Source organism: Homalodisca vitripennis, chromosome 8, assembly GCF_021130785.1.
Source record: "Homalodisca vitripennis isolate AUS2020 chromosome 8, UT_GWSS_2.1, whole genome shotgun sequence".
Classification (NCBI taxonomy): Eukaryota; Metazoa; Arthropoda; class Insecta; order Hemiptera; family Cicadellidae; genus Homalodisca; species Homalodisca vitripennis.
This window is the reverse complement of record NC_060214.1, coordinates 118,260,842-118,282,253: the sequence shown is the minus strand read 5'-3', so window position 1 is coordinate 118,282,253 and position 21,412 is coordinate 118,260,842. Positions and strand designations below refer to the sequence as shown.

Below are 21,412 nucleotides of genomic sequence, written 5' to 3'. Positions count from 1 at the left end.
AAGATATGAATTTTTAAAGTAGGTGCAAGTAGTTTGGCTGAAGAAAATGTCAGGAATTTATTTATAAAACATTTTTAACTATTTATATATTTTGTAAACACATTTTAAAGCTATATTTAATCTTAACAAATTTAATTTTCTCAAATCATTAAAATTAAGAAATGTCACGTCCTGAAGTTACTATTTATCTACATACAATACGAAATTCACTTTTTTATCATCGGCATCGGCCATTTAATGTGGACTTCATCACAAACATTTTCTCATTTACACATATATTAATCGTAAATCCTGTAATATTGCTGTATTCCTATATTATTAACTTATTCCCTTACGACTTATATTGAGGTAATATGTGAAAAGCTCGTATCTATGATTTGATGTAACTCATTATGTAGTGAGGAAATACTTCCTCCCGTGTTTAGTAACTTTAAATTAGTATATAGCGGTTTCATGCAATAAGACGGAAACATTTATATGTTATTTGGAGAAAGGAAATCAAGTATGATCGTTGGATAACATGCAGTTAATTATAAACGAAATGGATTCAGTGAAAGGTTAACATCAAAAGTTACAGTATGTATTTAATATTTAATGATAAATAAGAAACAGTATTGTGCATTGGTGTCCCGTAGCGTTTAAATGTTGACAGAGTTTAAATCCAATCAAATAGGTCTCAGTTCCTTATAGGACATATTTGGTTAGGGATCATAAGTACTATCAGACACAGAACTTTGTGACACACTTTTAAGAACGCCTTGCTTTAAGATTTATGCACCAGAATTAGTGCAAACAAATATTTTAAACTCTAGGACGGAATCAGTAATTTAACGCGATTTACTGAGTGTTTATCCATCGTATATACATAACAGAGATTAGGAGCATTTGATAGCGATGCTTCCTTTCCTGGGAAGGAGCGGTGGATTTCCCATATGATATTTTTCTTATATGGAGTAATCTTCATTCGTTCGTAACTGTTACAATATTTACTATATGTGCTCTATATAGGTTTACAGTATTTGGAAAATCTGCCATTTATTATTGGATTGGTATCCGCAAATCAATGTTAAGCGACCATCTATTTTATCGCTGATTGCCAGGTTCACATCTTAAGGAAATTCTTTAAAGCTGAAACAATTTTATTATTTTCATTTCTCATTTTAAATACGTCAAACATTTTTTTTATTTTTGTTAACATCATGTTATTAACCTTAATTATTAAGTAAAAATAACACAAATAGGACAATATTCATATTGTTTTTGCTAACATTAACCATAACAAAAAACATATTACTTTGTAAGTGTTATTATTTTTCAGAAAAATTTTAATTTAATTAAAACAACTATATACGGAAAACTAAGGCTCGGCGTTGAAGTTTCAAAATCAAGCAACATTGGAAACCTCTTCTATATTTTATCTCATAAGACTATATTTAGCTGTTATTACTGTGTCGTGTAGTGTTTAAATCGATAGAAATATCTTGAATTCGTTTTCATGAATGTGAAAGAATTGGGGGGGAGGGCTTATTAGGCTAGACCCCCTAATCAAGTGCAATGCACATATGAGTAAAGCAGCCTTATTCGGTTTTAAGCATTAGGTGTGTAAAAGACGTTGATATGTATTAAAAAATATATATATATTTTAAACCTTTTTATCGGTACTTTCACGCCATTCTATAGTTGGGGCGGTTCCCTAACACAAAGAAATTTATAATGATAATCATAAAATAATCAATGTGCAAAATTCGCACCTATAATATTTTACAACAGTTTACATTTAAGAAGCTCTTTTAATTAACTAAACTTTTGTAACTGTAGAGACGGAAAATGGAATTTTTAGCTATTTTATAGACCAGTAGGGCGTAGCCCGAAGAGATTTTCGAAATAAGAATATGCATATATTCATCCAAGGAATCCTAAGAATGTCTACGTAAAATTGCAGTACAATGGGTTAAATAGTTAAAGCGTGAAAGCAAAACAAACAAACATAAGCAATTTTCCATTTATAATATTATTAATACCTTCATGTTATATCCAGGCCTAAAAATCATTGATAATAAGGATAATACATTTTACCTACGTGCTAGAAAAGTGGCTTGTGGGAATATTTTTATTTTATTCATAATAAAATTGTTAAATTATATTTGATTTAAATATAGACATTTTTTTAAACATATGTGTAACTTTAAATAAGTAATTATTTATGAAAATATATGTTTTCCTTTCCTAAAGTTCTAAATTACGTACAAAAATAAAATTTTGATATCCATCCGTTTTTTTGGTCCTAATTTATGAACTTGACAAATATTTTCTACATTCAATGTATGTAGGTCTTAAAAGCCATTAATAATGCTTTATATCTACGAGAGTGGCCTGAAAAGTTTCCGACCTAACAAACATGACATAATTTGTGAAATAAAACAATCAAAAAAGTCTCCTTGTTACTCTACACACTTCTATCAGCGATACCATCTCTGTAACCCATAAAATTGTACTCGGAATATTTCTCTGAAAAATAATTGTTCACGAAGGTGATTGCCTCTTCATTTGACGATCACATTGTCCTCCGAGCGCAATTTTGAGATGAATGAACGAAAGGAATTCGCTTGGGACTGGATCTGGTAAGACGGATGGTTAAGCAGTTAAACCCGTAATTCATGGATTTTCGCCATCATAACCGCTAAGGGACGAGAAGGTTCGCAGACTTGGTGAAACATTATATTTCACAATGTGGGCGTTTCTTTAAAAAATGTCTACCTTTACCTTGTCAAGTAATGATGGATAGTATGCTCCTGTAATATTTTTCCTTTTTGAAGCTAATCTATTAAATTAATTCTATTAATATCGCATAAACAGTCGTCATGTCTTTCCTAACCAAAGAAGCAGCATTTTTTCTTTTTTTGAGTCTGTTCCCCTTTTGTAATTTTTTTCGGGTGTATAATGGTGTAGTCAAGTTTTATCTACAGTAATTAATCAGCGCATTTGGATTATTTTACCTAAACTGCGCCAGAAGAGCGTTGGAAATGTTCATCCTCGAACCTTTATAGTCTAACATGAGCAAACGCGACATTAAACGCGCGGACAGCTTTCTCATGCCTAAATGTTGATATATTTTTCACTTTAATTCGGTGGTCGTCTAGCACCATTTGGTTAACTCTGTCGATGATTTCATGGGTAGTTGCAGTTTTTGGACGTCCCGAACGTTCATCGTCTCTCAAGATCTTATGGCTATTTTTAAATGAAGCAGCCCAAAATTTCACTGAGGTAAATGATTGTGCAGAGTTTCCATACACAGAATCCAACTCATTTTTGATTTAATAAGGCGTATTGCCTTTCAAACACAAATAGTTAATGGCAGCACGATAATCGTGTCCATATCTCAAAAACACTCACATCAACTGACTCGACTGTTACATGAAACGGCACGTCGAAAATAGCTAAAACTTTTTTTTAGTAACTGTCAACAGACGAAATTCAGTAGCTTTTTTTAACGAACCTTCCATCTTCACGTTCAGAAAGCAAACTTTTCAGACCACCCTCGTATACTATTAACTATCTCCGATATGTTTAATACAGAATTATAATGTGAAAAGATCTATGTTGCTTTTATGTACCACCTTTTAATGCAGAGTATAACGAAGAGTTGGCTTTACCATCTGTGAATGTAGAGTGTGAACATACCTTAGCTATATTTTATGGTTTTATATTATGCTATATGGAGATATGCTTGTGTAATATCTCATTGTGTAATACTAAAATATTTCTTCCCAAATTCAGTAACTTTAAATTAGTGCTCAGTGGTTTCTTGCAATCAAACATTTAATATGTAATTTGAGGAAGTAAATTCTTTTATGATTGTTAAATAAAATACAACCATAACCAGTATAGGCTAAAGTAGTGAAAGACTAACATCACATGTTACATTCGATATTTACAAATTAAAGGGCCAATAAAAAGGGGTAACATAAGAAACAGTATTGCGCATTGGCCTTCTGTATTCTTAAAATTGTTAAAAGTGCCAATGACCTAAGAATAGGCGAATTTAATAAAATAATAAAATTTGTGCGCACTTATATTTATAAAACATTTAGGGAAAAGGAATAAATTTAAAAACTTTACAATTAAGTGCAGTACCTGAGAACTATTAATTTTATAAGATCAGCTCAAGGTTTTGTCCACAATAAATTGAAATGTCAAGACCTTATTTGTATAAACTTGGTATAATGTTTATTTGTTAGCTGTTAGTGAATTCAACTCCCTTCAATATCACATATTTATAATTTATTTTTTTATGGCATATTTATTATACAATGTACAACTTTTATTTTTCATTTCATTCCGTATTTATAATTTTAGGAGAAAAATATGTTGCTGGTTATCTTATAGTATAAATGGGTAGATGTAATTCAGCAGTTAGTATAGAATTAGTAGGCCTATACGTGTATACATTCCTGATCCCTGATCTTATTCGAAAATTAGTTTAATTAAAAACAATTCTTAGATTTAAGTTCATCATTGATGATTGGTGTATTATTTTAAAAATGATTATAATGTAGAATGTTTACATTCTTTTAGTGTGTTAGGGTGATATATGTGATGAAGATGTTTAAAATTTTAAAATAAAAAATACTTTGAAGAGTGCTTTAAAGTTTATAATGTTCTGGCAAATAAAGCTGTTATTTTATCTATTTCAATGCAATCCTTTCGCTGATTTGCTGGCCACACAACTACCCAGCAATAATTGAGACGCTTGAGGCATAATATTCTCCGTGTGTAAACCAGCCACTGTCAATTAACTTTTATGTTAAATTCACTACAGAAACGCGACCCATTAACAAATTAAAAAACAGTATTATGACAAAAATGCACAGCATTGATAAATATTACTTACATTAAAACATGCGCATTACCATATCTATTTATAATTGTAAATATAGAAATAGTTTAAACTGAAAATATTTTTAATGCGTATGATTTAGAAAATGTCATTCTATTGAAATATATGTTTAATATTATGAAATACAATAAATGTCTGTGGGTAATAAGGAGGCCACAGATCAGATGCAACAGCAATTTATGTTTTAATATTAATGATAATCCAAGATATTCTGTTACTTTCACCTAAGGTAATATTATTGATTACCTTAAAATGAAATAAAATATGGGAAATGAAATGCTTTACAACTTTACAAACGAAAGGCAAGTACAGGTCTTTTCAATATATTACAATCAAAAGGCAGATGCAGGTCCCTTCCCCTCTTTCTCCCACCACCAACCACACGACCCGCGGATCAACATGTACCGCTTAATTGTACGGTGTATAAAAAGGACCAACATGGACCGCTCATTACACGCGGACCAGCATGTGGACAAAAGTTTTTATATATTAAAAAATATTAGCATACATTTATCAAGCAAGTTATAAAACATAAATGTATGCTGAGAACAAATTCATAACACGGATATATGAAGGTTTAAATAGGGGGCTTGATGGACCTGCATGGGTCGCTGTATAACACAGGACCATCAAGTGCCTTGTTTCCGTAAATATATATATATATATATATATATATATATATATATATATATATACCGGGTGAGTTTTTTAAAGTGATCCAATAGCTAACTGTTTAATTACACAACTTGGCACCACGCTTTAAATTTGGAACTTGCTCAATTTTAAGTTTCACTCAGAGATACACTTTCAAATTTTTTGAAGATGGCCGCCATTTTCCAATATGGCAGCCAACTTTAAAATCTTTTATGGAACACCCTGTATTTTATGTTGTTTTTAGATTCTACTCTACAAAATAAGACATTTTTTCTTTTGAGAGTTTTTCAATATCTCTAATGGTTCAGGAGCTACGTGGACTGGAAGTTTTCATAATTTTTTCCAATATGGCGGCCAACTTTAAAATCTTTTATGGAATGTATTTTTAAATTCTATATGCCACAGGTGCATAAAAATAGAAAAACTTTGCTCAAAATTTATTTTGGCACTATTCTTATCATAAAACCATAAAAAGCAGGTATCAAACATTTTCCGCTTTTGATGTAGCCTAGGTTACAAAGTCTTAGGTGCTCGTAGCGTACCTCATTTTTATTTTATTCTGCTGTAAAAAGCAGAATTGCTACAGAACTTTACTAATTAGCTGCAATGTAATTTTTCACAGATATTTTAAATCTTTACGATATAACAATCGGCAAAATGATTAATAAAGCTGTTTCAAAATAGCGAGCGTCTTAAAATTACGATGTAAAACTGTATTAAAAAAAAGTATCCGATAAAAATTAAATATCTACCCATAGTCACATTTTTTGTATAAAATACGTCGTTTAAAGAAAACTCAGGGAGATAATAATTGTTATTTTCAACTAAACCTACATCCTACAAACCTATTACATGGAATTTCCCATAAGTTAAAAAAATGCATTTACCAGTTAGTTTTTAACATTATACCTCGAAAAATAATTTCGCGAAAAATTACTTTTGGGGGAGATGTAATCAGCCGTACATCTTGATTTTTTTCCAAAATATCAGTTTTCGTACACCGTACATAAATTTTAAATAGTGATATTCTATAAATAAACCTTTTATTATTTTTTATTTGTAATTAAAGTTTATATTATTATTACGTAGCAGCATCTTCAGGCAGTGATTCAACGTTTAGTTGTTATTTCCTTAATTGCTACAAGAGCTGGTTAAAAAATTCATCATATTAACATGACAGTGACAATTGTGCATTAATAATGACATTATTAAGTTAAGTTATGTCATATGGTGTTTGCAATAGCAAATCAATACGTAATTTGTAAATATTCGTATTTATTTTTGGCAGATCGTGTATGACAAGTTTATTAATAAGACGAAGTAAGTGTTATATGTATTGATAAAGTAATAAAATATAATATAAGTGAATAAAGTTTAAAAATATCGTAATGAATGTAATCGATGACTGCTTTGTACGACATATTCTATTGATAAGGCAAGTATAAATTATAATTATAAACTGCTCAAAAATTATTTCGTAATTTCGTAGTTTTTAACTGTAAGTAAGGTCCTATATACACCATATAAACCAGTTAAAATTGAAGCGCTGTAATTTATACAGCTATACGTTACACGGTTATGTAATCAAAAACGTAAACAAACATACATATTACTAATTTAAAGTAACATTAGAAAATTATTTTAGTAATTAGTTTGTAAACATTAGCACATTTTGTGTACAATTCTTGCCTGTACAGCGTACCGGGCGTACTTTTGCCCTGTATTATACGAAAATAGGGGTTAAGTAAAAATATCTGTTACCAATGAAAGTTTTCTAAAAGGGGTGTTTATTTATAATCAACGTAAAAGGATTTAAATTTATTTCACAACTATTTTTAGAAGAAGGAGAGTTAAATACTTCAAGGCAACACGAAAATGTCCTAATTACATAATTACAAATACTTTAATTTCTCACTGTACGCCCTGTTATATACGAAAATATGGGCTAAGTAAAAATATCATTCTGTAAATAATAAAAGATTTCAAAAAAAGATTATTATAACTGTCAAAGGATTTCACTTTTTTAATTTAAATTTATTTCACCTAATAGTATTAGAAGAATGAGAATTAAGTACTTTATGAGAACATGAAAACGTCCTAATTGCAGCTACATAATTACAAATACTTCAATTTCACTAAAAATACTGTAAATTTGTTATTATTTTTCCATGCCTATTTTGGGCAAAACTATCAATGTTTCTCAAACTAAAACTGTTTTCTTTCCTTTTTTTAAAGAAAGGAGATGTAGATCCCCTCTTAAGCCTTGTTCTTCAGATCCTCATTGGCCACCGGGCCTGTACATCTTATCAAACAGAATAAGGGGGAAACTAGGACAGTAAAAGGTCGATGGTACTGATAAAAATTAATACAGTAACAGATTTGAATTCGTAGTCCGACGTTTTTAACCGCTCGGCCATCGGTACTCCAAATTTTACCGTGTTACTCAATGATATGGTATAAACGTTAACACATTTACTATAATTGCAAGGGCTAAAGAGTGTACCCTACCCGATATTTAATCAATACATTAAATATGCAACATATAACATAAATATACAACCAATCATACAACTGCATAAGGCTGGTTAACCGCCTCGGAAATAATAAGCAGGCGTACCTAACTTTTGAAGACGTTACAGCTTGTGCTTATCATCGTGGTGATAAACTGTCGAGCAAACAACAATTACCCACTTTAAGGTCAAGTTAATTACCGCCACAGCTGTCTCTCTCTCACATGCATGATAATTCAGAGCGTTCGAAAGTACTCATCTATTGACTTCAGTGTGTCAGTATTCGAGTCTTCGACGACTCCTCGTTTGTTGAACGTCCAAAATAATAACGTGTTTTTAGATTTGGAGCTTTTTCGCAGTAATAAAATATAACGTAAAATAAAACCTTCAATTTATTTACACAACTAGGTGAAAAAATAGTGCTGCCAGTCCTTAATGGTGAGAAATACAACTCAAAATAAATTGAAGTGGTACATTTCATTGTGAATGATCCAATTCTAGTTCACTTTTGTTCCATGGATTTAATTACGGATGTTCAACAATGTAACTTGTAAATAATATGTGTGTGACAGTTATTTTTAAGTATTTCAATATAAAAAATGCTATACCTTTCCATTTCGAGGTACTATACCTTTCCACTAAAAGTAACGCGGTTGATATCTTTATTACGGAAATTCCCCTTTGATAAATTCAAGGGAAAAAAAAACTAGAGACGTGGATGTTTCCGTTCTACATGTCAGGTGCATAAAATTCACGGTTTACAAAATCTACAATTTTATTAAGTCACATAACGCTTCAAAGTACTATCGTTTTGGTTTGGAAAATAATTTGTATACTGTATTTATAGCCCTGCACGGTAACTTCACCGAATAAATAAAAAATATAAAACTTGTATAAAGCAATCTTGTATTCAAACCCAAATAGGAGCGGATAAAGATAAAAATGTGAAATAATTACAGTATGTACTTACTACATGAGCTATAGATTCAGGGAGTTACATGTTTTGTTATTAATTTCTGACGTTTTAAGGAAGTTAATGTTTTATTAAATATAATTTAAGAAAATTGTATGATTTTAAATGTTTTTTCATAATGTAATTGAACTGTTTTATAAACAAAAAACATACTGTAAACATTTCACATGACTATACTTCTCCATATTTTAAAAACTGTATAAATTCCCTTATTCAAAACACCTGTAATTCAAAGTGGAAAATTTGTTACATTTTCTGTATTCAAGGAATTTTTCCCCCTTTAAGGGCTTCGAATATAACATAAAACACATTTTCCAAACCAAAAATCAGTGGTACCACCTTAACGGGGTGTAAAAAATCACAATTATCATTACTTGCATCAAAGGGATTCCTCGATCAGCCACCAATTCAATCCACATCCACCAGTTATGGAATCAATCCACGTTGCGCTACAATTTTCAATCGGTACCGCCCAAAGACACGGACGGCTACGGCTGGTGGGGATGTAAACCGATCAAAGATCTAATTACTGATGGGTTCGGCCGATTGTAGCGATTGAGCAATGCACAGATACCCTAGAGCGGTGATCTGCCGGGCAGGTCTCACAAGCGCGGGCGTGCCCAGTCAAACCGTCGGTCGAACTTTACACTCGGCTGGCCGCGTAATGTAATTTGAATTCCACTACTCGCCGTCTATTTTAAGTGTCCATTGCCCACCAAAAGCCAGCCGAGGCCCAAGTGCAAGGCTTTATTTAGTGCTATCTTGTTTACACTTGGGCCCTGTGTCCCCCTCCTCCACATGGCCGGCGCTGCGTCCCTACAGTCCACAATGTACACTGAATATTCAGTTTTCACCCTATTTATAGAGTTTCCCTGCACAGTGTATTGCAGCCGTTGATTGACCTGAGATGCAATATTTTACGGGATATATGTATCGTATTATGTATATATTTTATATGTGTCCCATACAAAACTCATCGTAGCGCAGGGGTAAGGCTGCGGCGAATCCCTAAACGAGAGGTCACGGGTTCGATTCTCGGGTAGGCCACCCCAAATTTACAAATTGATTTGGACCGCTTTCTCGTAAAAACGTTTGATTCAATAATTTATAAAGCTAATGGGGTATAAATACCCCCTAAAACGTTCCTTTGTAGAATTTGTATATTATAAAGTTGGAAGCACTGTTCAGGTTTTAATTGCATTGAAATACACCAGTTAAGTTGCTGAAAGCCAATTTCCAAATACAAAACCTAATTTTTTGTGAATCCCACTGAGATATGTTTCCTAACAGATCTCAGCCACGCTAGTTTTTTGTTGGGAGTTTATTGAAAGGATTAAAGGCAATACACTATCAATATTTCATATTTTATATTATCTAATATTTACATATCCATTACCAAACCTTAATGCACTTAAAAATAGTTTTTGATGTCTTCCACTGAGATAATCATGATGAAAGTCACTATTATCATCCAATTGACGGGTTTGTGTTGTTGTTATTTAACTTTCATTCACGTATCTGACAGTAGCTTTAAGTATGTCGATCTAAAAAAAGAATTTGAAAAATGTATTTTTTATACTTTCAATTTATCGGATTCCCTCCCATTACGAACCGGCCCGCTAAAACTAGAGCGGCTGGCGATTAATTTCTTTCGTAGCGGAAATGTCTGCATCTATTTTATGAACTAGGCGCCTACTCAATGCAAACTGACTTCGGAAATATATGTAAGATTTGCCAAAATATTTTATTGTTATCGCTTTTTATTTAAACTTCCACCAAATTTTGGCTATCGGCTGTATTTTATGAGAAATTTTCGAAAATTCTGCATTACAACTTCTACTTAAAATTGGCTTTCAGCTATTGAAACATATATAACATTTACCAAGATTACCAACATTTACCTTAATTTGAATAACAATTCTATTCACTTTGCTTTTAGACTTTTAATACAAAATATAACAGGCTATCGAAAATAATCGTTTATTAAGCACTATGTTGGTAACACTGCGCGCATTTTTATTTAAGTGCTTCCTCTTGCACTGTGATACATGTTTAATTTAAATAACGCTCTTACACATAGCCACTTGATGAATCAGTTGTTATTCAAAATATGACATTTTAAAGAGGCGGAAACCGTGTTCAGCAAAGAAGGAATTCAAAGGCGTATAATTGAGGATATGGTGCAGATAGTGTAAATGTGTTTATTACCTAATGCTACTGCTCCACCAGGGATTTTGTCTTGTCATACTGCCGCTGTAACTTATGTCCCTTACTGCCAACTGCTGAAAGTTATGAGCATCTCTTATGTCGACTCGCCGACGGCATACCTTGCCTTCCTTGATGGCCTCACACTGTCTTCGAGCCTCAGCGCAATGTATGACTTCTGTATGTATGCCTTCTCCGTCTGTTGCCTCGCCAATTAACCGTGGACATTTCTGTATCAAAGTTACCGACATTCGTACAAACTTGTCAGTTAGCGCTGAAATCGCCAGAATTTAGTAAATTTCACAGATCAAAGAATGTTAATTCTTGAATAGCCCATTTGATTAAAGTTATCGAAAAATAAAACACCATCCTGCAACCTATTAAATGTCGCTTTGTCGAGCTTTAAAGTAGAACCTTTATTTCTAGTAAGTAAATAAATAATCAATGTTTACAAAATAGTCGTCAAGAACGATTCACTATTAATTATTATTTAGTTTTAAATACTTTTGTATATGGGTTACAATTGTTTACGCACAAACACCATCGCAGCACAGTTAATATTTTATGTTACTATATTAAATTTGAAGGCGATACAATTAATTATAAAAAACCACTTGGATATTGGGTTAAATACACTAAGAAATAGCCTATTTCCGATCAAATATTATGTTACAATATAGAAATACGCATTGTAAACATTATATACACACTACTTTATATATTCTCACTTATGACTAAAACGCAAGAACCTGCAAATTTGGCAATTCATGGACTGATAGTTTTTTAATAATTGTGCATGGATAAATACTACTATTTATATTTGTAGATTTCTAACGTTCGCAGACAAATTGGTATACTGATAATGGAAACATGAGATAATATATGGCCAATTTCGTGGTTTGTAAACATCAGTATCAAATTCGGCGCCAAAAATAACGTTTTTGGTACCGACAAACTGTGACAGATAGCAAGGTTTGAATTATTATCAACGGAAATGAGAATTTGAAACCTCATTAGAATAAAAAGGCAATCTTTTAAATAACTAAATGCTACCAACAACATTGTGTAACATTTGTATTGGATTTTTTAATTTTCAAATAGCCGACTTACATCTTTATAGATAGTCTTACGATTAGTCAATGTTTTTTTTTTCTACATTGTGCTCTTGACGGAAGTAGTAGGGTTTTAGAATTATAATAGTTTTCTATATTTCCTACGATTAGTAAAAGGAGTCCAGTCAACAATTATCAATTTTATAACACATTTCCCCACAAAAATATGATACTTGTACAAATTATTAATCTTCGGATTTTTTCATTAGTTTAAAATTTTATATCAATTACGTTCTCTTAGTTTTTAATTCATAAGCGTGTTTTCTGTTTATATTTCCTACACAAAAACATGATCTCTATGTATTAAAACAGATTTTTATAATAAAATAGTTGAAATCGTAGAGGTATAAAAAATTACTTTGTTACAAAAAGTTTTTAGGAAAGATGTACATTAATCGACAAATAAAACATATTAAATCCATAATGCTTTCTTATAACCAACATTTGGTCGCTTTTTAACTGTACAACATCTGTTAAAACCTCGGTAAACAGAATTTTACTGCAAAAACCCAGGAAAAATAAACACTTTATGTTACACAACGTGTTTTGTTGTTGCGTGTTGTGTTTTGTAGATATTCGGTCAAGTAAAGGTGGCCGGTTTTAATGGATACGGCGTACTTTCTATTCTCCTTCCATCAACGTAAAAGCACGACGTAAAAAGTTTACAACTCTGCTTTTTAACACTTGCGGTAATTGAATAGGCGATAGGAAATAGTAATAAAATTCAACTTTGTTTTATTTTATCAAATAAATGGCGGGCGACTAACTCGTACTATGCCAACAATTACAGTTTAATAACAATCTTTGAATATAAAACGATTAAAAATCATTATACGAATAAAACGTAATCAAAAGTTAAAATAAGACATCATTCTTCAAAAGCGAATTTGTTTTAAAACCATAAATTAGATTAATTAATAAAATGGCAACAAAATTCCTTTTTTATTTTTCCAAATGGAAATAAATAATTTAAAATTACTTTTACAAATAAAGTTGGTTGCTTGGGGAAACTTTTTTCCAGTATTGTTTCCATTTCGTCTGATTTAATAACTAGAGCTGTTCAAAATTAAATTGGTCAAATTAAATAAGTTAAAATTCGCCATTGGTCTAACTGAGAGTTATTAAGTCATAAAGATGTACCCCCAGGGGTAAAACTACAAATTTAAACATAATTTATTATATTTTAGTATTGCAAAAAACACAATCAGTTGACGACTTTGAGTCAAAGAGGTACATATTTCATAATACAACAGCTAGCGTTATAAATATCTTTACAGACATCAGATAGTCAGAAAGTTTTCCCAATAAGGCATTATTTTCAATTAAAAAAAATTAAACACGACTGAAGTACTATTATATTATAGTATTAATCACAAGAAACAGGGAAGAAACGCTTTTCTGATTCCAACATGTACAAACCTAAATGAATGCAACTAAAAAAACGAGAATAGTTCGTGAACCAAATGTGAAAGCACTCGATAAAATACGAAAAGCATTAAAACGATTCAGAAGGAGAGTTTTTAAATGGACATCAAGTGAAATAAATTTATAACACAAGTGTTAATTAGACATTAATTTATACACTCGTGGTGATGTTGTTTCAAGAAAACTGAAATCGGTTTAGACAAGAAGAGGCCAAGTAGTATACACGAGTACAGCCAAGAATCCCGGCAAGATATTTAATAAACAACCGGGGTTAGGTGGCGGCCGTTTCGTCGATCAATAGGCTATGACGAAGGCATTCCTGCCGGCCACCCAGTGCTTTTACACTTACTCTCCGAGTGTTGCCTTTACTTCTGTCATTCACAGGAAAACAATTCCACTGGTAACTGTAATAATTGTGAGATTTAGTTACAAGTTCACCAATTAAAACCGTAACTTCTCAACCTAACCTTAAATATCTCTAAATCGTCTGATTTTGCACAAATTAATCTTATTTGTTTACCAATCCAACTGCTTTAACATCCCTCAATAAAAATCTTACGTGTTATTGATTTGTTTACGCTCACTCATCGATTGGCGGGCGGACCCACCGTGGGAAGCGACTGATAACCCTTATCACAGGTGACACACGTTTTTTAGTATCCGGTTTCGCCACGAGAGGCCTTATCTAGCTTATCACCTCGCCTGCTCAGACTTATTAACTAAGGTAAGACACGTTATCAATTTCACCTAGAAAATAACAAATTATCAATGATGGATCGATGTTGGGCTTATTCAGTGTCCAACACACTGCGCAACAATTTTCAAAACTAAAAACTACAGTTATTACGTAATATGCTGATTACTCGCTCGGCTACATTAATGAGCCCAACCGAACGGTTGGGCGGTATATTAGAGGCGAAAATAGGATTTCAATTAGCGTATCAACGGGTAGTATCCAATTACCGTAATGTGCTAGCAATGTAAACAAACCGCCTAATCACAACCATGATTTATAGGTTAGGTTCGTTAGTGTTCGTGGTTTCTGCAAGTGTTCGTGTTTTTGTGTTGTAAGTCGGTGTAAGACCGGTGATTGAGGTCGTTTCACAGCTGTTTTCGGGCGCTATTGTGGGTTTACATAATTAATTAGCTGCTTACCCGGGGTCGTTGGGCACTTCGGCCGGTCCGGCCCCGCCGTCCTGGCTCTGCGCGTCCATTTCCAGGTAGATTTCCAGTGTTGCTAATAATGTGAACTGGTGTCAACAGGATGCCTGTATTCCTCTACTGTGAGGAACCGTGGAACACTGAACTACTGAACTAACAACAACTCAACACCGACTCGTGGCCGCAGTCGAACACTGACGCGGTTCCAGGGAACAGAACTACACACTAATACCGGCTGGAGTTTGGTGGAAACTGTAGCTAACTCTGTTATCAAACTACACAGTGGACGTAGCGCTACCGCCCGTTCGATCTAACTGCCAACACGAAACTGAACCGAACAAAAGCTACTGTTTTGGCGGTCTCCACAATGGATTCGGGAGAGGAGGGGGGCCTGCGCGGACCCGGCTGCTCCTCTATTGGTCGGCTCACTGCACCTTTTCATGGTGACGTGCCTAGCTCTCTCTCTGTCGCACCTATGCGCCGACTTCTCTCCCTCTCTCTCTACGCGTGTCGATGCGGCCCCGTCGACGGGCAGCTGTAGCGATCTGGCGGAGAACCGAAGTACCGTCTCGACTCCCCGGCGCAACACAGAACACTGATCAATAATGCAGGTTAAAATCGTGTTGTTTATTTACAACGTTGTTGTTTTCTGATAACGGTGTCGTAGCTGATTTAATGTCGATTCGAAAGATCGGAAGTTGTTTTCTATCGACGAGCTGTTTGTTTCTAGCGATCCGAGAATATATTTCGCCCATCCTTCAAAAGAACGTAAAATCAATAAACGTTCTATCTCAAAATTAATTCCTCTTTGTCGTACCTGATTGATTTCCTTAGCCAAAATTAATGTGCAAATTCAATATTCTTAACCAGCAAAATCCAACATCAATACGATTTCAATTAATAACAAATTGTAATGTGACAGGTTTAAAGTATGTCTGCCACATTAGATACTGGAAAACGGTACAGTTTTGTAGGACAATAATGTTACAAAAGAAGCTCCCTTAGACGGCTGGCCCCTTGCTAAATTGTTGATCGGCAAAAACAACGATGTAGTTAAATTGCGGCTACGGTGATTGAAGGGGGTTGTGCAATTGTGCAATAAGTGTGTTACAATTTATAATCATGCATAAATTAGTCCTTGTTATTTTCGCTTACACGTAATTGTAGAAAAATATTCCAATAGGTTAATTTAAAATATAATTAATAATATTTACTATTACAACTATAATTAATTTTTTAAGGGTTAAAAGAAAAATCGGGTTATCTTATTTATTAATACTTCCAACAACTAGGTAAAATATTGTTGTTTTTCTCATATTTTAGAATATATTGGCCAAACAATCCAATTGGATTATATATTCTTATTTAAAATTGAGAACTAAAAATTTGGTACGAAATGTGCTCAACTGTACAGTAATAAGAATTTGCTTCCCGTCGACGCGACGTCCAAACTACTACTAAGACTTTTATAATAATGAGTTGTATGCAAAAATTAATTCACATATAGAATGGTATTTACCATTTTAATATTTATTCGAAATATATTTCTATTTTACGTTTTAATATTGCGTTTTTCCTTTGACTTTTCATATTTATCTACTATTCTCCTCTTCATTTTCTCCTATTTCTATCTCTATACTTTCTTCTATATTAAAACGCCGAGATAGCAAACAATTATTAAATTACTGTTTACTTAATGGATTGTACTATTTTGTCACAACAAAATTTAATGAATTAAATAATTTGTATAATTTTTGTGATTACATTTGAAAGGTTGCTTTAATTATGATACAGGCCAAAGATTACCAAATCTTTTCAAATACACGTATTTGTGGAACTGCGATTTCTCTTAAATGATCAAGATAAATAAATCATCCTATACACAATTCTGTTGTTTGATCAAACAAAAGTTAACTCTGCTAAGGCAATTAACTCATTCTGTTAGAACAGAGTGAAAATTTGTTTTGTTAATGATAAACAGACGTTTCGTTTATGTAGTTTACTCGTGGATTTAAGGAGATTATTTAGAATGAATGACTATGATTTTTGTTACTCTCTCTTCAATTTAAACAATCTAAAGTTGGAGATCTTCATGCACCAGGCAACGTTGCATTAGATTTTTAGTAGACAAATAGTTTGCGAGGAAGAACACAGAATCATTTGAACTCTAATTTCTACACTAAATCTTAGAATATTGTTTACTTTAGGGTGTTACAGGTCCTTCATTTGACTTGATTTTTATGTGGCTTTATTAGTCTATAAACGAGAAACGCATTTACACGATATTTATAAACGCACTAAATCCATTAATTTGAGTTACTGAAATATATATATATATATATATATATTCATATTCCTTAAATTATATTTGTAAATTGTATTACATGTTAAAACCTCCATTGAAATTTACCTTTCAAAAACGATAAAATGAAGGACTAGAGCTGGATACTTACGAAGTCCATATTGTTTTAAATTATAGTTTAGTACAATATAATTATTAATACATTCTTGAAGCTCTTGTCTTATTGGAAATTATCTATTAATTTGAACAAACTCTCCAATAATATAAAGATTTTATTTTTGTGAGGCCTTTCGTACTTTCGTTTTGAAAATTCACCGTTACTTTATTTGATTTAACTAAATATAAACTTTATTTTTATATATACATATAACATACTGTGCTGTCATAGAATATTACCTCTTTGTATTTTTAATGACATATATTTTTATTTAGTACAAAATTGTTTATGTTACTATTGTTATTATTACTTTTATTCAGTTGTGTGAGTCCGAAGATGTACTCATTGAGTACGAAAGGCCTCACAAAAATAAAAACTTTATATTATTGGAGAGTTTGTTTAAATTAATAGATAATTATTAATGTTTGTTATGATCAATATTTTTTGTATTATAATCCACTTAATATTTTTTTAAATATTAATTGTTATAAATGTAGATAAATATATTTGTACAATGCTACTGCCGTGTTATATGTTATACATTCATGATCTAGCTTAAAAGTCGACTCAAATAATGCCAAATTTACGAATCTAGCAGAATAAGGCTGCAAGATGAAACAATCTTTAACATGCAAGTCGGCTATACAAAGATTCCTCAATCTGATTGCCTGATAATCTTGACTACAAGTTGTGTATTATTTCATCCATCTGCTTGCCTGTTCTCAACTCATTCTTCAATATTATCAAGAACCTCTGTCTTATAAACTGTCTGACTGTCTATAAACTAAACAGTTCTTATTTACTTTTGAATTTTAATAATAATTTTGACTTTTTTTATTTATCCATTCAACAGCAGACAAATGTTTGTATTAACCGTAGGATACTTATAGGTTTCTTTTTGTACTGCTAAAGATTCATTCTAAACGATAAAGAATTGTAAATTTATTTTAATTTAATTTGAAAAATAAATGTGATTCATCAAAATATTCATATCTAACAACTACTAATTTTGTAGTATTTTTAAACATTTTAGTATAAAACCCTGATATAATTGTTTTATCCGAAGCCTAGATTCAGAGTACGTTTTGTTTTCTGTATAACTGATTACAACGTTATTGCTTATGCAGGCAGAACTAATCTTTGTAGCGATATCGTAGTTTTTATTAAAATTAATGAGGGAGTTTATAACGAGGAGAGTATCATTAATTGGGCGGATTCTCTTTTACTGACTTGTACGCTACCAACCAATGTAAGTATTAACATTTTGTGTTAAGACCCAGCAGGGATCACTTCTGGCTGGTTAACACCTTGAACCAGTTGAACCTTATTTATGAACGAAAAACCGGTCACTTACATCTGGGCAACCTTATGGATGTCCAGGAGCGGCACATCACTAACCGCAAATGTCGAGATTCTGGGGTTCAAGGACAATTCGATAGGTCTAGTCTACTGCGGGAGATGACTGCTTGAGTTTGTGGCATTCGTTCCATAATCTCAGAGGTTATTGTTAGCCTCAACAGAAGGGTGTGCCACCCCCTGCCTGCTTTGACTGGAGAGGCTGGTTCAGAGCTGGCCTCCCCTTCTTTCGAGGGGATATGACTTGAGATTAGTGCCCTAAATCCTTCCTTGTGGGTTTCAACAGGAGACGGCCCCTACCCCCAACCTTACCCATCCTGAATATCCTGTCACTCCGGAAGAAGCGCAAAGGGTCCTTATAGGACTAGGTGCAATTTATAAGCTTTTTGTCCTAAGAGAACAAAAAAACATTTTGTGTTTATATAGATGGCAGAGTGTTCTGAAAGTGTATTCCTGGATGGTTTATTGCATTGGATAGAAAATGGCACATACAAAAATCCAGTATTAATAGGCGACATGAATATTAATTTAATTGAAAATGTGTTGATGGATATTTAAATATTGTTTCAATGAATGGTTCAGAATTTCTAATCGATATTGCTACGAGTGTTGATCCACTAGATGAAAGAGGGACATGTATTTATTATATTTTTATTTTAAAAAATAAACACAAAAACAGTATTTTAATCAAGCAGCCAGCGTTTTAAAAATCATTAATAACAGATCGTAGAGCTTTGTGTTTTTCGTTGTTTGTAGAGGACAAATCTTTAAAAAAACCCGTTTATACAATAATTAATTACGATCTGATGCGTAAACTTGTAGCGCAGATTAATTGGAATAGTATTTTATTGATCAAATATGTAAATTTTGCCTTTTATACTTTCTTGAACATTTTAACATCAAGTATTCAAAATTCATTAATTAACACATCAAAAAACACTAATAGGAAAAAGAGAGATAAAACTAAACACCTGGACACAGATGTCCCGTGCCTTGCTTTTAAAATATTATATAGAAAACTAAAAACTAAAAAAAAAGAAAAAAGTTAATTGTAATAACACTTTAAAGCAAATATATACGACATTTAATAACAAATTGAATAAATGGATAAAAGAAGCTAAAAGAAATTATTACAGTAATTTTTTTAATAATAAGCCACAGGACTCACATAAAGATGTGCGAAATAATAAATAATATAACAAGTAAAAAAAACAAAAGTCTAAAATTAATATAGGTGGGAAGTTAGTTTGTGTGATGAAACAGTGATTGCAGAGCAGTTAAATTTTTGTTGTTGGAACTCTAAAAATTCTATAACTTTCAATTGGCAAACGATAATGATGACTACAACGGAATATATAATGATATTCTCATAAATAAAAGCTGTACTATTAATTCTATTTAACCTAATATACAATTTTAAAATAGGAAAATCAACAGGTGAAGACCATAAGTTCTCAACGGTTATTAAATCAGTTAGTGATATTGCGCCTGATCTTGGTGAAATGTTCAACAAAAGCGTATCCTTAGCAGTATGCCCTGATAAATTAAAATTTTTAAAGGTTATTCCCATTTTTGGGTTAATTTATTCAGGTTAAAAATACAGGTCCATTTCATTACAATCTATATTTTCAAAATTGTTAGAAAAAGCAGTCAGGTGAAGAGTATTGAATTTTTTTAATGAAAACCATTCTTTTCTGACTCCTAGTTTGGATTCCGTCAAAATTTAAATACTAAAATTGCTTTAAATAAATGTATGTATACTATTTACAACACCTTAAATAATAACAAGTCCATTAAAGTAAACGTATCTTCCCTGATATTAAAAAAGCTTTTGATACTGTCAATCACAGCACACTAATAAACTCTCCATGGTGTTGTATTGGATTGGTTAGTATTGTACCTTAAACATGGCCAACAGTTTGTAAAAATAGGTCAGTCAACCAGTTTATTGCGTACAATAAAACAGGTTTGCCTCAGTATTGGGCCCAATTGTATTTTAAATCCATACTATGAGTAATAATGGCGTCACTTGAATAATTTACCAACAAGAGTTACAAAAAATATTTCACCATGTATTGATCATTAAAATGCGTAATTTAAATAGTATTAAGAGATTTGAATATAACAGATCATTGAGTCTTTGGTCTCCAGCTAAATTAATTGTGTCAGCCAAAACCGTTATATTAACGAAACTAAAGACGCCATACCTAATAAGATTGTTTTAGATTACGAAATGAAACATGAGATTAGCTCTGTAAACTGGAGGAAAAGGAAAGTAATGATGTAAATTTTAGTTTTTTATGTTGCATTACTTAATATAGTTGAATATGAGTTAAAAAACTAAAGTCTAAAATAAGCACAGCAAGGTTAATTAAATTAGTCCATGGATTACAACTAATATCCTAAAATGAATTGAAAAAAGAAGGAAAATGTATAAAACTTACCGAAATCGCCCTTCGGTACTAGAAACAAATATTACTAACACATTTTACATAAAACTTAAAGAAGACATAGACGTGACGAAAAACCAATGTTATTCACTTAAGTTTGCTAAGTGTAATGGCGATAGTGCTCAACGGTGGAAATAATCAATAATCTTAACAAACACGGTAATAGAAAAAGTGAGGTTATCTGACGGAAATCTTGTGTAGGACGCGACT

General features: G+C 32.1%; 1 protein-coding gene across 12 annotated transcripts in view; it reads right to left on the bottom strand.

Annotated features, from left to right (window-relative positions):
* Nucleotides 1–21,412, bottom strand: part of LOC124367080 (RNA-binding protein Musashi homolog Rbp6) — a 1,248,673-nt gene extending 1,227,261 nt beyond the window's left edge. For 3 of the 12 annotated variants that reach the window (XM_046823729.1, XM_046823724.1, XM_046823727.1), the window contains exon 1: nt 14,932–15,386. In XM_046823729.1, the coding sequence (XP_046679685.1) occupies nt 14,932–14,990 (59 nt within the window). In that variant the 5' untranslated portion in view covers nt 14,991–15,386. Of the gene's footprint in view, nt 1–14,931; nt 15,397–21,196 lie in introns of those variants that run through there. The other 9 variants (XM_046823720.1, XM_046823721.1, XM_046823723.1 and 6 more) reach the window with 6 other exon arrangements.